The 17394-nt window shown below is 45.9% G+C and overlaps 2 protein-coding genes across 11 annotated transcripts in view; both read right to left on the reverse strand.

The window, feature by feature from the left end:
• Positions 1-4392, reverse strand: part of LOC116940976 (SH3 and cysteine-rich domain-containing protein-like) — a 31187-nt gene extending 26795 nt beyond the window's left edge. Inside the window, exon 1 of one of the 3 annotated variants that reach the window (XM_032951450.2) lies at positions 3483-4391. In XM_032951450.2, coding sequence (XP_032807341.1) covers positions 3483-3575 — 93 coding nt within the window. In that variant the 5' untranslated portion in view covers positions 3576-4391. Of the gene's footprint in view, positions 1-3482 lie in introns of all 3 variants that reach the window. The other 2 variants (XM_032951449.2, XM_032951451.2) reach the window with 2 other exon arrangements.
• Positions 4393-11639: 7247 nt separating this feature from the next.
• Positions 11640-17394, reverse strand: part of LOC116940974 (R3H domain-containing protein 1-like) — a 69835-nt gene continuing 64080 nt past the window's right edge. For 7 of the 8 annotated variants that reach the window (XM_032951446.2, XM_032951442.2, XM_032951441.2 and 4 more), the window contains one exon: positions 11640-17308. In XM_032951446.2, the coding sequence (XP_032807337.1) occupies positions 16584-17308 (725 nt within the window). In that variant the 3' untranslated portion in view covers positions 11640-16583. The remainder of the gene's footprint in view (positions 17309-17394) is intronic. The other variant, XM_032951447.2, reaches the window with a different exon arrangement.

Consider the following 17394-nt stretch of genomic DNA (forward strand, 5'->3'; position numbering starts at 1 on the left):
ATTGTCGTCCCTACTGCGGCGGGGATGATGGACCCAAATGTTCTTCACTGATCTCCGTTTGTAGGAGTTCTGTTCTGGTTTCGCTACATGCGAGCGAATTGTTTAACGTTTGTTTTCCTGTTTTTTTTTTACCTAAAAAATATATGAACATGCATCAATCATATAAATACATATTAATACTTGCTTTTCAAATACGTTGTGGGTACTTCCACAAGATAGGCAATCACAAAGTCAAATGTGCAATAATAATGTATAGAGCATGTTATTTTGCGGGTAGTGTCACTTAGGGGTTCATATTTAACAATTGGTTATGGACGTTACGCTGATATGGACATTTCAACGGACCCAACAATCAATTATGAATAATGATTTTGGTCCTGAAAGCATCCCGTTATGTATGTATGTACAGTGAGGGAAAAAAAGTATTTGATCGCCTGCTGATTTTGTACGTTTGCCCACGGACAAAGAAATTATCAGTCTATAATTTTAATGGTAGGTTTATTTGAACAGTGAGAGACAGAATAACAACAAAAAATCCAGAAAAACGCATGTCAAAAATTTTATAAATTGATTTGCATTTTAATGAGGGAAATAAGTATTTGACCCCCTCTCAATCAGAAAGATTTCTGGCTCCCAAGTGTCTTTTATACAGGTAACGAGCTGAGATTAGGAGCACACTCTTAAAGGGAGTGCTCCTAATCTCAGCGTGTTACCTGTATTAAAGACACCTGTCCACAGAAGCAATCAATCAATCAATCAGATTCCAAACTCTCCACCATGGCCAAGACCAAAGAGCTCTCCAAGGATGTCAGGGACAAGATTGTAGACCTATACAAGGCTGGAATGGGCTACAAGCAGCTTGGTGAGAAGGTGACAACAGTTGGTGCGATTATTCGCAAATGGAAGAAACACAAAAGAACTGTCAATCTCCCTCGGCCTGGGGCTCCATGCAAGATCTCACCTCGTGGAGTTGCAATGATCATGAGAACGGTGAGGAATCAGCCCAGAACTACACGGGAGGATATTGTCAATGATCTCAAGGCAGCTGGGACCATAGTCACCAAGAAAACAATTGGTAACACACTACACCGTGAAGGACTGAAATCCTGCAGCGCCCACAAGGTGCCCCTGCTCAAGAAAGCACATATACATGCCCGTCTGAAGTTTGCCAATGAACATCTGAATGATTCAGAGGACAACTGGGTGAAAGTGTTGTGGTCAGATGAGACCAAAATAGAGCTCTTTGGCATCAACTCAACTCGCCGTGTTTGGAGGAGGAAGAGGAATGCTGCCTATGACCCCAAGAACACCATCCCCACCGTCAAACATGGAGGTGGAAACATTAGGCTTTGGGGGTGTTTTTCTGCTAAGGGGACAGGACAAACTTCACCGCATCAAAGGGACGATGGACGGGGCCATGTACCGTCAAATCTTGGGTGAGAACCTCCTTCCCTCAGCCAGGGCATTGAAAATGGGTCGTGGATGGGTATTCTAGCATGACAATGGCCCAAGACACACGGCCAAGGCAACAAAGGAGTGGCTCAAGAAGATGCACATTAAGGTCCTGGAGTGGCCTAGCCAGTCTCCAGACCTTAATCCCATAGAAAATCTGTGGAGGGAGCTGAAGGTTCGAGTTGCCAAACGTCAGCCTCGAAACTTTAATGACTTAGAGAAGATCTGCAAAGAGGAGTGGGACAAAATCCCTCTTGAGATGTGTGCAAACCTGGTGGCCAACTACAAGAAACGTCTGACCTCTGTGATTGCCAACAAGGGTTTTGCCACCAAGTACTAAGGCATGTTTTGCAGAGGGGTCAAATACTTATTTCCCTCATTAAAATGCAAATCAATTTTCTTTGGTTCTTTCGGTAAAGTCACGTAAAATGAGAATAAAATAATAAAATAAAATAATACAATAAAATTCTCACGACGTTTCGGCCACAACACAATCAGTTATTTTATTATTTTATTCTCATTCTACGTGACTTTACCGAAATAACCAAAGAAGATGAATCCTTGCAGTCACGAAAGCTTTAAATCGAAATGCAAATCAATTTATAACATTTTTGACATGCGTTTTTCTGGATTTTTTGTTGTTGTTATTCTGTGTCTCACTGTTCAAATAAACCTACCATTAAAATTAAAGACTGATCATTTCTTTGTCAGTGGGCAAACGTACGACATCAGCAGGGGATCAAATTCTTTTTTCCCTCACTGTATGTTGAACGTCTTTCGCACCGTACATAGCCAGCCGTGCTAATCGGAATTGCGGGGGAAGGACAACAAACTAAACACAGTTCTAAAGAAATAATCAGTTATTAAAAAATGTAAGTCATGCCAAGATGACATTGTCAATGTTTTAGTCTGGTAAACAGGACCATGATGGGGATGGGACGAGGGAAGCCCTCATCCAGCAGTGGATCGACAGTGGCCGATGGATGATGAGCTAAATTATTTATATTGGGTTTCCAGTTTGCATGTTTTCAACCTGAGTTGTACCACCATCATGTATTTTCCTGGCTGATGAGAGTAAATACTTTCCATTTAACACGCGCAATATCTGCGTCTGCAGTGGCGTAGCTACCGAGTGCACAGGTGGCACAGCAGCACTGGAGGGGCTTAGATTCCGGGTTACCAAGGAGGAGATAAAATTGGACAGGGGGCCCCATGCAATCTCTTGCACTGTGGCCCATGCCGCCAGACACGCTAACGGCCACCCACCCAAGCTGCGTATCTGGTTGTATAAAACACCTGAAGGTGAACTTCACATTCATCATCAATGTCATCGGCATTCATCATGATTTGGCACATCCAATTAGCACGGTTGGCCACGTACCGTGCGAAAGAAGGTCAGCATACATAACGCACTGGCCTCCTCACGTCGTCGACATCACTAGCGATCCAGTGCTGCTACAAATCCATCTCACTCCTGGACATGAACGGATCTCATCACTTCATTTATGCATTCGTTTTGTTATTCCAATCACAATCATCACTTGAGGTACGATTCATAATGCATTATTTGTCCAGATCGCGTAAGAAAAATGTGTGTCGTATGTCCTCCTCCACACGACCACAGCCGATTAATAAAGTTGTCACGTGATGAGCAAACGTGCCCATTACTGCTTCAGCACACCGGTGTGTTGGAGAGAAATCCACACCATGTAACAATCTTATTTACCATAGAGCTCTACGATAAGGAATAATAATTACAGTACACATTTTACAGAGCATAATCCGGGGATACATTTTTCATCGAATTATATCCGGAGCTCAGCCTCCGGGGACAGCTGCGTTGGAAATTAAGCCTTTCGAATAATATAGTTTCGCAGTAATAGATGTGAACATTTATACCGAAAAATATCTTTCACACGCGTCACATAAATCTTAAAATTACAAAAACACATTTTCTTTACGTGTACATGCGAAAACTGCCAACAACCGCCCTCACCGTTCCCAACCCGCGGCCACAGCGTGACCCTTACCGGGGACTCCGCGTGGCTGGGCTCGCTCATGGCAAGGGGATCAGGGCCCCCTGGGCTCAGGGGCTCGTTCTCCTTCTCGTGCTGAGCGCTCATATCGGCGGGGAGGCACCGTCGGCTGATGATGCTGCCGTGCCCCCCCTCTCCCCCTGCTGCTGCTTCTCCGTCTTCCTCCTCTTCCGTCTCCTCCACCTTATCTCCGTTTCTCCGTTGCCCTCCTCGCCTCTCTTCAACGCGCGCGGTAGCTGCTTAAAATGCCATTGGCATGCGTGCTATGTAAATTATTGTCCGTACACATACCACAAAGGTTCCCGTGCAGTCTTTAACAAACTGTTGGAGTCCGGTAGGGCGCACGAGGAGATGCTGTGGTGTGACCTCCACCACCACTAGCACGTCCGGTCGCCTTTGTCTCTCCGCTTGTGTTTACACACCGCAACAGGCGCTCGTGTATTCAGGCTGAGTCGATCTAGGAGAAGCCGCAGCAACAGGTTCTGATATCAGCCGCCGCCGCCAATCGCCAATAGTCGTAAGCCAGGCATCGAACTCGGGTGGTCGTGGGTTCGTTGCTCAGTGCGCGCTGAACCCGACCACCGCGCTCCGCCATACGCGCTCGCACATTGGCAACGAGGTGATCCGGAATAACTTGTTGGGTGGAAATCCCAGGAGGCTGTCAGTTTGAGAAGCGGCGGAGCGCGGCGTGGCACGACTGCAGCGGGTGGAGGATTAGGGTGAGGATGAGCAGAATGAGGAGGGTGAGGAGGGAGGCTGAGCCAGGAACAGAGCGCGAATACAGATCGTGCTCCTAGAGCAGAGTGCTGGCAGCTGGGACGAGACGCTTATTTTTTTCCAGTCTCCTCACTTCGGAATCCGCTTGTGCTTTATATGTGCGTGTCCCCCTAGCCCCCTGTCGCACCCCTCCCCCCACCCTACCCCGTTCTCCTCTTTATCACCCCCCCTCCCTCCTCTTCGCCATCCCTACTCGCCATGCACAAAAGAATCCGCCTCCTCCACGTCCCCCGTCTCCACGCAAGCGCAACCCGCGTGTGCGCGCAACACATCCATCGTGGTGTTTGTGTGTTTGGGAGAGCGGTCGCGCAGCGCTTAGCTGCACTGCGCCACCGCTCCCTAGAGTGACCTTACGTTCGATTCACGGTCACGTTGTAGCATTAGTGGCAACGTTGTATAAGACGAGTGGCGAATTTGTGTAATTGTTTGCAAATGGTGTGTCCTGGGTCTCCCCAAGGTCGACTCGGTCTTAAATGGGTACCTAATGCGGTGTGAACATCGGTGCAGCACGAGGGAAACAAAGGCGGCCAGGAGTGGTGCTGGCCCACTCGACCCTTTCGTATGCCATGCCTATTGGGGGAAGGGGGGGGGGTTATTTTATATATATAACTTATGTGTATATGCAAACGTGATTATATTACATAGTTATAAATGATCTCATCGTCATCCCGATCCATGGACAGCTAGCACGAATGTGTCCACTGCACGTTTCATCATTTGTTTCCACTCTCCCCCTGTCTTGTGCCAATATGCTCAAGTCTCTGAGGTCTTCCTCGCTTTCCAGTTCCTTCCATTTTGCCGAACAACAAACACCACCACTTTTAAATTTCTCTGTTGTCTTTTCTACATATGTGTCCAAATAGTGCCAGTTTCCTTCTCATCACTTCCTGCATCATCAGGTCTTCTTCTACTGTGTGCAACCTTGTTCTTATTTCTACATTGATCACTCTTTGGGTCCAGTTTAGATCCAGTATCGTTCTGTAGCAATACATTTCGAATGCCAATATCTTGTTTCTGTCAGTCTTTTTCAATGTCCAAGTCTCGCAGGCATACACAACTGTCCTGAACACGCATGTTATAAATAATATACTGCATATGTAATATATAACAATGTTGTATATATCGTTAAATATATTACCATGTTACATTGATGAAATATAATATTGTTATACTTATAATCATGCCCTCGTGAAATGGCAATTTACGTACCGATTTAAAAAATAGAAAGTTTTAAGTTAGTCTCATTTGCAAGAATAACCCGGGGTATTAGTCTGCCAGTAGGTGGCGATGATTGTAGCTGTGTGTACACATCCCAATTGACGAATTTACGGTGTAATTTTCGACTCGACAAATCTGGACCCTGACGTCAGCATCCAATGGCCTAACTCTTGCGAATGACACCAGAGGGAGTCTTTAACGTCATGCGTGGCGCGTCTTAAGGTTATTTACATCCATTTAAGGTTAAATGGATGTATTTCACCGATTGGCTCTGCTCTTTATGAGGCACTTGTCACAACCCTCGTGGGGGATAAACAAATCGTACTTGAGATGTCATCGTCAATGGAACATCGTCATCAACGTCGTCCAGCCACGATCAATCCACTGCTGGATGAAGGCCTCCCAAAAGTCGGCAACCATCTATCACGGCGCTACGATGTAGAACGATCCACACGTGGCTTCCTGCACACGGGCTGAAACCCCATGGACCGACAAAACAATGGCCAGATGCGCATAATACGTGAATGCGTTTTGCATATTTGATATTCGTAACCGGTAGAGGGCAGTGACAGTTGTCATTTAGCTTCAGCGTCACACTCAACGGGAGGCAGATTTACTTGGTTCACCGATGCAGGGCATCGTCAGCTGCCCCTGTCCCGTGAGTGAAAACGGTCAAGCCCCGCGGGCTGCCATTCCTGGGGCCCAAATTCGAAGAAGGGAAAATATTTACTGGAAGTTAAGAGTTGTCAGAATATTATTTATAGACCGACAACAGTGGCCTTTGCTAATTTTCATAGCGGTGGTGGTGAGGGCGGGCCACTTTCTCCGACAGAGACATCAGTCTTCTTTGGTTCTTTCGGTAAAGTCACGTAGAATGAGAATAAAATAATAAAATAACACAATAAAATTCTCATGACGTTTCGGCCACAAAGCAAGCGGCCGCAACGTCGTGAGAATTTTATTGTGCTATTTTATTATTTTATTCTCATTCTACGTGACTTTACCAAAAGAACCAAAGAAGATGAATCCTTGCAGTCACGAAAGCTTTAAATCGAAAGAGACATCAGTGTGAAGGCCGCCACACATTGTAAACCATCGGGAGTTTGACAGCACGATGATGATGATGATGGGGGGTGGTGGTGTTGTCACGCGTTGTGTATTGTCGGGGACCGCACGCCAGGGGCCGCACTAAAGGCCACCAGGGGCAGCCAGTGGCCCTAGGGGCCTTGCAATGAAGAACACTGGCCTAGAACATCATCGCAATGTACGCACTGCCATTCACGATCGTTTGCACGTGAGTGAATTGATCATAATCGGCCCTTTGTCAATGTCTTTCTGCCTGAAGGCCTCCTCCTTCTCACGCCATGTCGGTTCACGTGGGACTATTAGACCTTCAGCACACTGGTTAGCGAGTGTCAGTAGCGGAACGTGAAATGAAGGGGAGCCATTCCATGAAGGGTCACCAAGTATATGCTGTATGTCATTTTTTTTCTATGAAGAAAGGCCATTGCCAGAAACGTCAACTCATATACAGGGCGCTTTAAAAAAAAATGTTGACACTTCTGAGAATTTGCAACAATACCACAATAAACGTGCTGCTGCCTCCGGGCTCTGGATACCACCTGAAGAAGATTCCAGGCCACGTGTTGACAATGATGGCGACCAAGTGAATACTCTTTGACTTTTTGAAGTTATTAACATACATTTGTTATCATGTTACAGTGTGTTATCCGTTCATTTTCCCTTAAAAACGATAGCCCCATGTAAGTGTTAACATTTTTTATTTGTTTTCCTTTTAAGGTGTGATTGACGACTACGTTGCGTTCAATGTTTGGTTGTGCTTGGGCACCACTGCGACGTCAAATAATGTTTTAATATCTCGGTCGGTCGGCGTGTGGGGTGTGAGGGGGTGCTGGGAGATGGGAGGGTGGACGCGTTCCGTGATGTTTAATGAGATGCGCATTGAGGTGGATCATTGGTCACTACATCACAGGGTCGCGAGAGATGACGGCGGCTTGAAAAAAGCCTTTATCCATGCAGTGGATTGATAATAGCTGCTGCTGATGGTGGTGTTTGGTGGTGCACGAGAGATGTAGCCATGTGGGCTCCTCAACAGGGAAACACCGCGTGTGTCCATTTAGCACGTCGGCTTTCGCGACCAATATTATTCATGAAAAAATATTTTTGGGTTAGATCGCGTAAGTATGAATGTGTCGTAACCCTCCACCACCCGACACAGCCAATTAGTAAGGGATTTGTCACGTAAACGAAACGCCAATTAGTTACTACTTATAGAGGAAACACTAATTAACTGATTACTAATCTATTAGATAATTACAATACCCCTCCTCCGCCTCTGATCTCTGCACCTGATGGGTTCAGTGATGACGTCATCTTGCTCTATTTAAGACCAGAGCAGGTGGATGGCTTCACTATTCTAGCAAATCGCCCGATGATGCTGGATGTAATTACCAGCGAAACGTCGTACTCAAATTGTAAATGTTGTGGATTTACTCTCCAACACACGCGCCCGTGTGTAAATGCCTTTTATATAAATCGATTTACTGATTGCTTGATTAAACGAAAATATAATTCAAACTAACGTTTACAATGCTCTTAATAAAATATGTACAGCAATGAATACTTCTTACCGGCATAAATTAGGCTTCAAAGCCAAATTGAAAACTCAAAGGACAAACAAGACATAATAACACTTAAGTATGCACAGTGTTAGCATACAGACAGTCCTCTGTCAATCCACGGCTGAATAATGTGCCTCCCCGTGCCGTCTCGGGGTCGTTTGACCATACTTCCCCACCTCAGTGTGGGTTGGTGAAAGGGGAGGGATTGACAACGCTCGCCACTGATGTTAGCCGTGTGCCAGGAAACGAACTCGACGTTGCCGGGTTTTACAGGCGCATTGCACGAACCACTTCACCACCGCTCCTCCGATGACTCTTTACCAAAGGTCGCAGGCAAGGCCCTCCTGGCATCGTCTGGAGGGAGAAGCAGTGAGGCTTTACTCGGTAAGTAAACGACTGCGGCGACTGTATCCACGGCTGAGTGCCCCCCCCCCCGCCCCCCACGACTCCCCATTTGCAGGCCACACGACGACTGGAGTCCCGCGTGGCACCGCTTACAGTCCCACTCCGTCTCGTAAACGTATTTGGAAAACTCAACTTTTACGCGGGAACATGCCCCGCGGTATGAGCGCATGCACATAAACAGATCTCCATCTACAGATGTGCATTCGCTACAGATCTACAGATGTACATTGGCCGGACAGAGACCCTAACGAGGTGGTCCATCTGCGAAGGCAACGATTCTAAAATGAGCCAGGTAGCTGCCCATCGGCCCACGCAAAGATCAGATGAGAAATTCAGACCAAGCAGATATGAGGCAGACCAATATCAATTGGCCTGACTTAGAGAGGCATATATGTAGACGGTGATCCATTTTAAGATACTGTGAGAAATTAATTTGGAACATATATAGAAAATATACATTTATTTCAAAGCCTCTACGCATCCCGTACAGATCTCAGTGCGCGTATTCACACATTTTAACGCTCTCCTCTGCACGAAATTGAGCCACCGCTTTCACAAAACTCGAGCACATGTTGAAAAGAAAATAAAGGCCACGAAAACCTGATGGTGTATCTGTTAAATGGATCGCCCTGCCTGCTCTCTCTTGCTGGCAGAAGGGTCCCTACACCAGATTAAGCTCTCTAGAGCCTCATCGGAAGGTGTTTGGCCTACTCTTCCTCACTGCAGGCAAGGCATCTTGAAAGAGGCGGGAGTAAGCACAATTGACCTGCCGTTCGTCTGTGGTGTATTTATACTGCTGAGTTGTATAGACGGTGGTGTGGAGGGGGAGGTGCATCACTACAAAGGTTTCCAATGTTTCAGCTGCCGTACGGGGAGAGGGAGTCGAATCGGCGTCCTCTGGCTTGCAAGTCCAGTGAGCCGCTCTGGCAGGACTCCCCACGTTATTGATCCGACCGTGTCCCATCCAGTGCTCGCCGAGCTGTACGAGCTTAGTTGCCGAACGAATACATTGAGGTCGCACTCATTACCACACACACACACGAGTGCTTGTCACTAATGAATCACGATAGCCTGTTGATCTCGTCAATGATTGTAAAACCATCACGCGAACCTCCGGTCATCCTCGCAGCAGCGGCTTTTTGCGAACCATGGGACAAAGACGGCGGTCACTGCATCGCGTGGCGCTTTCAGATGCGCTTCTGCGGACGTCTGGAACGGCTCTTCTTTCCGAGATTCGGAAGCCACTGGAGCTATGCACTTTTAAATCTATGTTGAAAATTCATTTCTTAGAACTGCTTTTTGTTGTTTTTAGTTTGTTGTCCTTCTCCCGCCCCTCCGATTAGCACGGTTGGCTACGTACGGTGCGAGAGAAGTTCAGCATACATAAATATACACTGTATATATGCCTCCTTAATGCATGCAGGGCCCCCACACACGAGAGCACGAACTGTGGTGTTGTGGCACCGCTGTAATCCGGCGCCTAATTGGAATGCGCAGCGAGTCGCCCGCACTGTGCATGGCAGATGCTCTTGCGCTCGCCCGGGATGATTGTTCTACACAACACAACGCTTATCTCTCCCGTGACATGTGCGCAGCACGTTTTATTTCTCGCCCTGAACACATGAAGGCGTCACCTAAATCCTGGTTTACGGAGTCGGCACCTATTCTACTCCATTTTTGTACACGTTATCCGTGAGATATGGATCAGATCATTCAATAACCCATGATTCCACAATCCAAAATATTACACAGAAATGTGAAACTGATGAAAGAAGGGTTTGTCATAATCGACAGCTCATGGAGAGGAACTTGATTAGCATTTTGGTTTCTTGGTCGGATAAGTGATGCTTATTTGCGTTATATGGTTTAGAGAAATACATATCTAAACGGATGAAAGAAATGCATTTTAGTTTTCATTTTTGTTGTATTTTAATTTTTACCTACGTGACTTTACCGAAAGAACCAAAGAGTATGTAAAGAAATGCCTTGAGAAAATGTTCCCATCTCAAGGCCATGACATATTTATATGCCCTCATTGTTATTCCATAACAATGCTGGGTGGCCTTCATCTAGCAGAACCATTGGCAGAGTTCTACATTTGTGTGACGATCTTTTGTTTGATTTATAAATGTATTGGAGAAGCGGTTTGTGCACTGCGCTCTGAACCAGACAACATCACTGGGCAGTGACATCCGAAACGGGTTTTTACCCCACCCGCCATTCTTTTACCAACCCGTTCTGAACATCGCGGTGAAGCATGGTCAAACGAACCCTCCATAACCGAGTGTGGGGAGGCCTTCATCCAGCAATGGATTGACAAAGCTAACGCTATTATTCTACAATTAAATGATGAATAATGTATCGGTTTCGTCTAATTGGGAGTGATTTTCAGGCACCCGTACTGCAATCGAAAACCAAGAGAAAATGTCAGCACGTGGAATGGTCACAAGGGGGCGACCAAAGAGGAGTCGGAACTTGAATCAGGGGAGAGAACATCGCCTCTCGAAGTCGAGGCGATGGATTAATTTTCGGATGGACCTCTCCTATACTTGGCGGTGAAGTCTGAACGGGAAGACATTCATCAGACAGGTGGTGGCGTATAATGGCTTAATTATGCAGTGACCGATTGAACAATGTAAAAAAAATCAGAAGGGCTAGAAAGGTGATGTGGCACATATGCTCAATACTCGATTTGTAAATCTAAAACACACTTTAGAATTTGGGCCCTGTTAAAAAGATGCCCTCCCCCCTAACAAAAGTTAGTCTTGAAATTGATTGCCTTTCCGCATAGGGCAGGATTAGCCTAAATTTAGGCTAATCCTGCCCTGATCCTGTCCGAGTAGCCCCGAGAACAACACTTACAAATATACACCAATCCCGCCTTCCGTTAGCCAAGTAATCTTGCTCCCGTTGAGTGTGGCGACGCCAAAGCTGACTGAAAGTAGACAAAACCCGCTGCTTATTACTCGCATGGTAATACAAGCAGAGTTGGTCGATCAGCATGAAATACACACGCGATAGTACAGCAAGTAGGACAATAGCAGGCTACCCGTAGCGTGTGGTGGTCATTCTCTTTAATTATACGAGCAGAAACATTGAATCGGACATGTCGGTTTTTAAAATTTTATTCCATTGTATAATTTAAGTTTGGTTGTAATAGCAATTAAATACTGTACAAACGACACCGTTGACTAAAGAGTGAAATGAAAACAGCTACAAGCACTCACGACGCACGTCAGCTCTATACACGACTCGCAATATACAATATACATCAGCAAAAAGGGAGAAAGAACATAACCCCCATGTCCCCAGTAGCGAACAAACTCGATACAAGTCATAGAAAACGCGACTATAGTATATGGCCAGATTTTTCAAACACCTTCAACAGTGATAGGATATTTTAAAGTGCGATATAATATACTGTTTTTTTTTTCTCGAAAAACGAAAACAATCACTGAAATAAAAAACTGCTGAAAAATAAATAACTTGTAACAACCGCTCTATGGTATATTACAATTGTGTTTGAATGTGGCCCTTATTTTTGAATGTCCAAGACTCAATAGCTCACATAGATGTCCGAATAAAGAGCTATTCATGCAGCCTGCCCAACACAAAGTCCATGCCATAACTAACCCCCAAACCTTCTACCAGACCTATTGGAACATAAAACTCTTGCTCTGTTTACACATCTGCGGTGTGCATGATTGAGTCGTGTGCGTACATTATTTAACCAGGCCGAAACCCACCGATGTTATTTATTTTGTGCCGTATTCTTGAAGCTGTCTTCCTGAATCATGATGACCTGTACACAACTCTCTTGGCAGGTATTGGTAATGCCGAGACAAGGTACGTATGGGTTTGAAAAAAATACACTTGCCGAAATGTGTAATAAAAAGGTCCACACCAAAGAAAAATATTTTTTTTATCTTGCCGAGTCAGTTGTATAGCTATTTAGTGTACAGCCGGTACAACTGCACCACCAGGGCCCATAGGCCAGAAAGACCCAGGCGCCGAGTGATGGAGACTGGACAAATTAGACATATTGGACCAGAACCCATGCCAACCACGTACCACCACTGTGCTTGGCAGTGCAGTATATCTAATGCATACAATGGATGCAAACTGGAGAAAGCTCATGTCCATTCGAGGTCTTGAGGCATGAGAGGGAATTTGGAGCTCTGACGATTCTTGCAGCTATGCAGTCGTTGTATACGTTCATCCTTTTTGTCAACTCAGACAATATGACGGAGCCCTATGCGCCGTGGTTCACATTGTTTGGTGTGAACCCATTGTCTGACGGTTAGAGCGAGCCAAGGACACGATCCGTCAAGGTGTAGTGACTAATGCAGCAGACAAGAGAATGCTTTGTGCTGCAGGCTGGGCATGTGAAGGACTGAAGCCAAAGGCAGAAATGTCTATTGGTTGCCCCACATACCGAGATATATATGGGGCCTTGCATCTTTGAAGTGTACTATGCAGCTATACACTTGGGACGGAAGCTACAAACCACACCCTTACTCCATTTCACTCAACTATATTAGCTGCACGTTTTCATAAAAGAACAAAAAGTGAACAGAAAATAATTTCACCTGCACACTTATGTGTAGCATTAAATGTGGCACAAATGAATGTTAAAAAGTGGGGTGTGGTCATTTGACCTGCACTCAAACGGTGCTGAATTTCCTCAATTTACAGAGCAGTCGATGAAAAGGAATACAAAAACTAAATCCTTGTAAAAAACACAAAAAATACCCACTGTTCATGACACAGCCAAGAATTACATCATCTAAAACTGGAAATTCACTCTAAAACATAACACCAAGCAATCAAGTAATGACACTGGCGAGGAGTTTATTAAAAATGGGCTGGATGTCCCATTTTTTTGTTTCCTGTACAGGGAAGGAGGGGAGGAGAGGGGGTCTCACAAAAACTCACAAATGCAGAGTAAAGCATTAATTCCCAACTAGTCAACCATTTTATGTACTTGTTTTTTTTTGTCTTCTTAAAAATCAACAGCACTGCATAAACATCACCTGTCAACCGTCAAAACATTTCAACATTGTGCACAGTACACATTGGTGTGTAAGCGTGTATATCGATGGGCCCGGTGTGTTGTCTTGCACTTCGCTGCTCACTGCAACACTGCGCTGGAGCGCTTCGGATGCTCGCGGTATATGCAAGGTGACGGTTACACCTGCCAGGTCCGTGAGCCTCACGGATATGTCAATTGTTTTTTTTACCTGCAGCCAAAAGGGCAGCATGGAAGCACCATGGAGGGGTCTAATTTCACAGACCCGTCTTATCTGTGTTTGCCAGGAGTCACCACCGCACGGTGGCTTGCCTTGACCTTATCAATACCCTAACCCCCATAAACCATTTTCGAGAAATGCAATACTGTTTTAGTTGGATGTGCGGTGTCATGTAATTGAATAGGGAACATTATAATAGAAATGCCTTATATACGCTGTAATAAAGTACTTTAATGTACATGCTGTAAGCATACTTCTCCAGGATAAATAAAGATTCTGATTCTGAAATATTGAAATTTAATGGGATGTTTTAGTGTATGTGCCAAAAGTAATTCTGCCACAGAGGGCAATACAATTATTATGCATCAACTGCAGAGCAGTGGTCAAGTAATATGCTTACCAACTTGTTTGTTCCCTTTTAGAGCAAGGGATGACAGATCGTTTCAAAGGTGAATGGGCGGCATGGGGACACTTGAACCTTCAATTTATTTTTAAATTAGAGCCCGCTGCACAGTACTTCTAGTGCAAATGACAACTAAAACACTGGGAATGGAAAGCTATTGTTTTGATAGGTGACTTCACTGGGTGTTCTTAACACTTTTATCAACACAGGTTTATGAAATGTCGCTTAAACGCAATTGACAAATTATAGACACTTTTTAATCAACGAAATCGAATTTCTGCGTGAACGAAATTTTAAATGGCACACGCGATGAGATCAAATAAGAACCACCTGGGGGGAGGCTGCGTCATCCACCCACGATAGTGTCACGGCATCCCTACAGTGCAATAGCAATGCCTCCACATCACCTTTCCAGTCGTTCCAACATGCTGATCTTTTGGCGAGTTCCCTGAAATTGTTTAATTATTTTTGATTAAAATTATTAAAAAATAATATTCCTGGCCGTTATTATTATTATTTTTGTATTGTAGAAAGTGATACAAGTGTATATTTTTTTAGGCGAGGAGTAGAATTTGAATGACAGTCCGAAACACAGCCCTAATTTTTTAAAATTAAATTAATGGGAAAAGCCATTCCAAATTCCAAAATTTAGTTTTTTATGCTTTTGGAAGAACGTGTCCCTTTTGTAAATCTATGGACACCTATATTTATATATATTTTATCCTGATATGAAATTATCACCTTTCAATGCTACACAATTACAAAAATAGTGTTTTAGAAATATTGAGCAATGTTGTTTGAGTGGGATATGACTGGTTGATGAATATAATTACTATCGGACAGGAGTCACAGTTGGATTTCAAAGAAACACATTTGAGAATCATTTGTAGTCATTAAGTCATTTGCACGGGGAGAATAACAGTAAAGAGAATGGAGGCCATTACCCAGCAGTGGATTGATCATGACCGACGATGATGAAATCATAATTGTAAAGCAGCAGCATGGACCTAAACAGCTCCTCCACGTGCGTGACGAAAGGTAGCAGCAGAGAAACGTGAGTTTGTAAATTTGAGAAGACTGCGCGATGTGCAGCCCAAGCAAGGCCGAGTTGACGCACACTGCACGCTCATGAGTAGGACGCAAAGCAGATGTCACGTGCGGAGTACACCGCGGCGCACGGCCGGGAGACACCTCGCTCCGTTACCGCTTGCTGCTGGTGGGACACGGCCGTCACAGTCCAACGCACACGTTCCAGGAAATCCCGACTAATGAGGGAAACTGCTGGCGCACGAGATGCGGCAGCAGCTGAATCAGGTGCGGCTGAATAGCAGAGCGCCCCCACCCCTCGTCCTCCATTCCGGGGGATGGGTGTAGCGTGTATGCGGCGCCAGCCAGATTAATTTAAATATTTAAACCTTCACGTTTGCAGATATAGTGGGGGAAGGTGTGCGCGCGTTCGTTGGCAGTGGATGGGTAGTTTTAAATAAAAAAAAAACTTTGAGGGGGCAGGCAAAATTGGCTTGTCACAACAGGTGCTCGTATCAAATATTTACGGCCAAATCTTTGTGAGGTGAAGGAGAGAATTAAAAAAAGGAATATAACTAGTAACGGTTTTGAAGCTGGCTCCTTTGTAGCCTAGAAGCAATGCATCGATAAGTTGCCAAGGGAAATGATCTGATTAGCCAGAAAGCAGGAGGATGAAGGGAGATATGGGTATTACCACACGGACTTCATCACCGACTGCTCTGTGCTCTATTGAACGGTGGAAATAACCTCGTGTGTGTGTGTGGAAAGAATAACGTTGACTTTTCTGCACACATTGCGTATAGCTTCAAATATTTATCGTGCCAAAGCACCTTTAATGTGAGTTTGCCGAGCTATGATTGGACAGCAGCAATGTGGCTGCATCGGTAAAAAAAATCTCCAGAGAATAATCTTCGTGACAAAAAAAAAAACTGGCTCGCTGGAGGAAGGCAGACCGTTTCTGAAACCCAATTTGTCCATAACAACAATACTAGATGAAATCTGTCAAAATTTTTTTTTAAATATGCATGTGCTTTTGCTACAAAAACAGAGAGAGTCAGCTTCTATCAGACAAAAATAAATAAGCGAGCTTTGTCACTTCAAGATTATACATATCCAGGAGACAAAGAATGTTTCTTTATTCCCAGACGATCTTTTTTATGGATGAACCCTCAGAGAGAGAAGGTAATCTACCCAAGTCACACTTGACAGCGCAAGTGTGTTGGTGTTTCTCAGTGTGCGCCCTGGTGAAATTGTATGAGCAAGGCCCAAGTCTGGACCATTGAATTTCTGTAACTGCACCCATTGAACCAGATTCTCCCTTCCCCTCTTCCACACGACCTTCAACCCAAACCCCACCCCCCCCTCCTCTCCTCCGCTAGTGAGAGCTCGCCCTCTCCAGCGTGTGCGCCTCATACCGGCGTCGAAAAGGTCTCAGGCGGAACCCGCTGCCAGTGCCATGCCCGAGCTTGGCCAGGGCAGCCTGTGCCAGCTGCCGGGTGGGGAACACCGCCACCACCTTGTAGTGGGAGGCCAAGTCTTGGCGCAGCGCTGATGAACCATTGCCACGCTCCGAGGCTGGGTCGGGGAAGGCGCCACTGCCGCCGTCGCACTCTGGGAGTCCTCGGCGGTTCGTGCCCGCGGTGGGGCTGACATCCCTGAGTTGTGTTTTCGCTTCCGCGTGACCACCGTCCGAGGAGCAGCTCACCTCCAAGTGCGCTTTGGGTCCGGATGCCACGTCGATCCGTGATGTCGTCACCACCGGTACCTCTCGTCGCACATCCCAGTGCGACTTCTGCTCCCCATTAGATCCTGGGGTGTGCTTCTCAGTGTCGACAGTGGAGCCGAGCTTGGCGTTGTACCTGCCTGCGTTGCAGCCTGCCAAGGAGGAGGCTGCAGCGGCCTGACCCTGCTCCATTCTGGCGTCTTGCAGCCAGTGAATCTCGCCACCCGCCGCCGCCAGCTTGCCCAGGAGAGCGTCGGCCTCCACGCGGGAGATACCGTGGGGCAGATCCAGCACCTCCAGCGTGGCACTCGCAGGAGGAATTAGGTCCGTCCTAGGGTGGCCCCGGTCTCCGGGACTGCACATGTCCGATACTGCACCTTGCGTGTGGGGGGGGGGGGGGGGGGTGACAGGTGGTCAGGTTTTGGTAAAACAGTGGTTTTAGCCACTGGAGATTCTGTACTGA

Source organism: Petromyzon marinus, chromosome 10, assembly GCF_048934315.1.
Source record: "Petromyzon marinus isolate PM22_M1 ecotype Great Lakes invasive population chromosome 10, UKy_Petmar_22M1.pri1.0, whole genome shotgun sequence".
In the NCBI taxonomy this organism is placed as follows: Eukaryota; Metazoa; Chordata; class Hyperoartia; order Petromyzontiformes; family Petromyzontidae; genus Petromyzon; species Petromyzon marinus.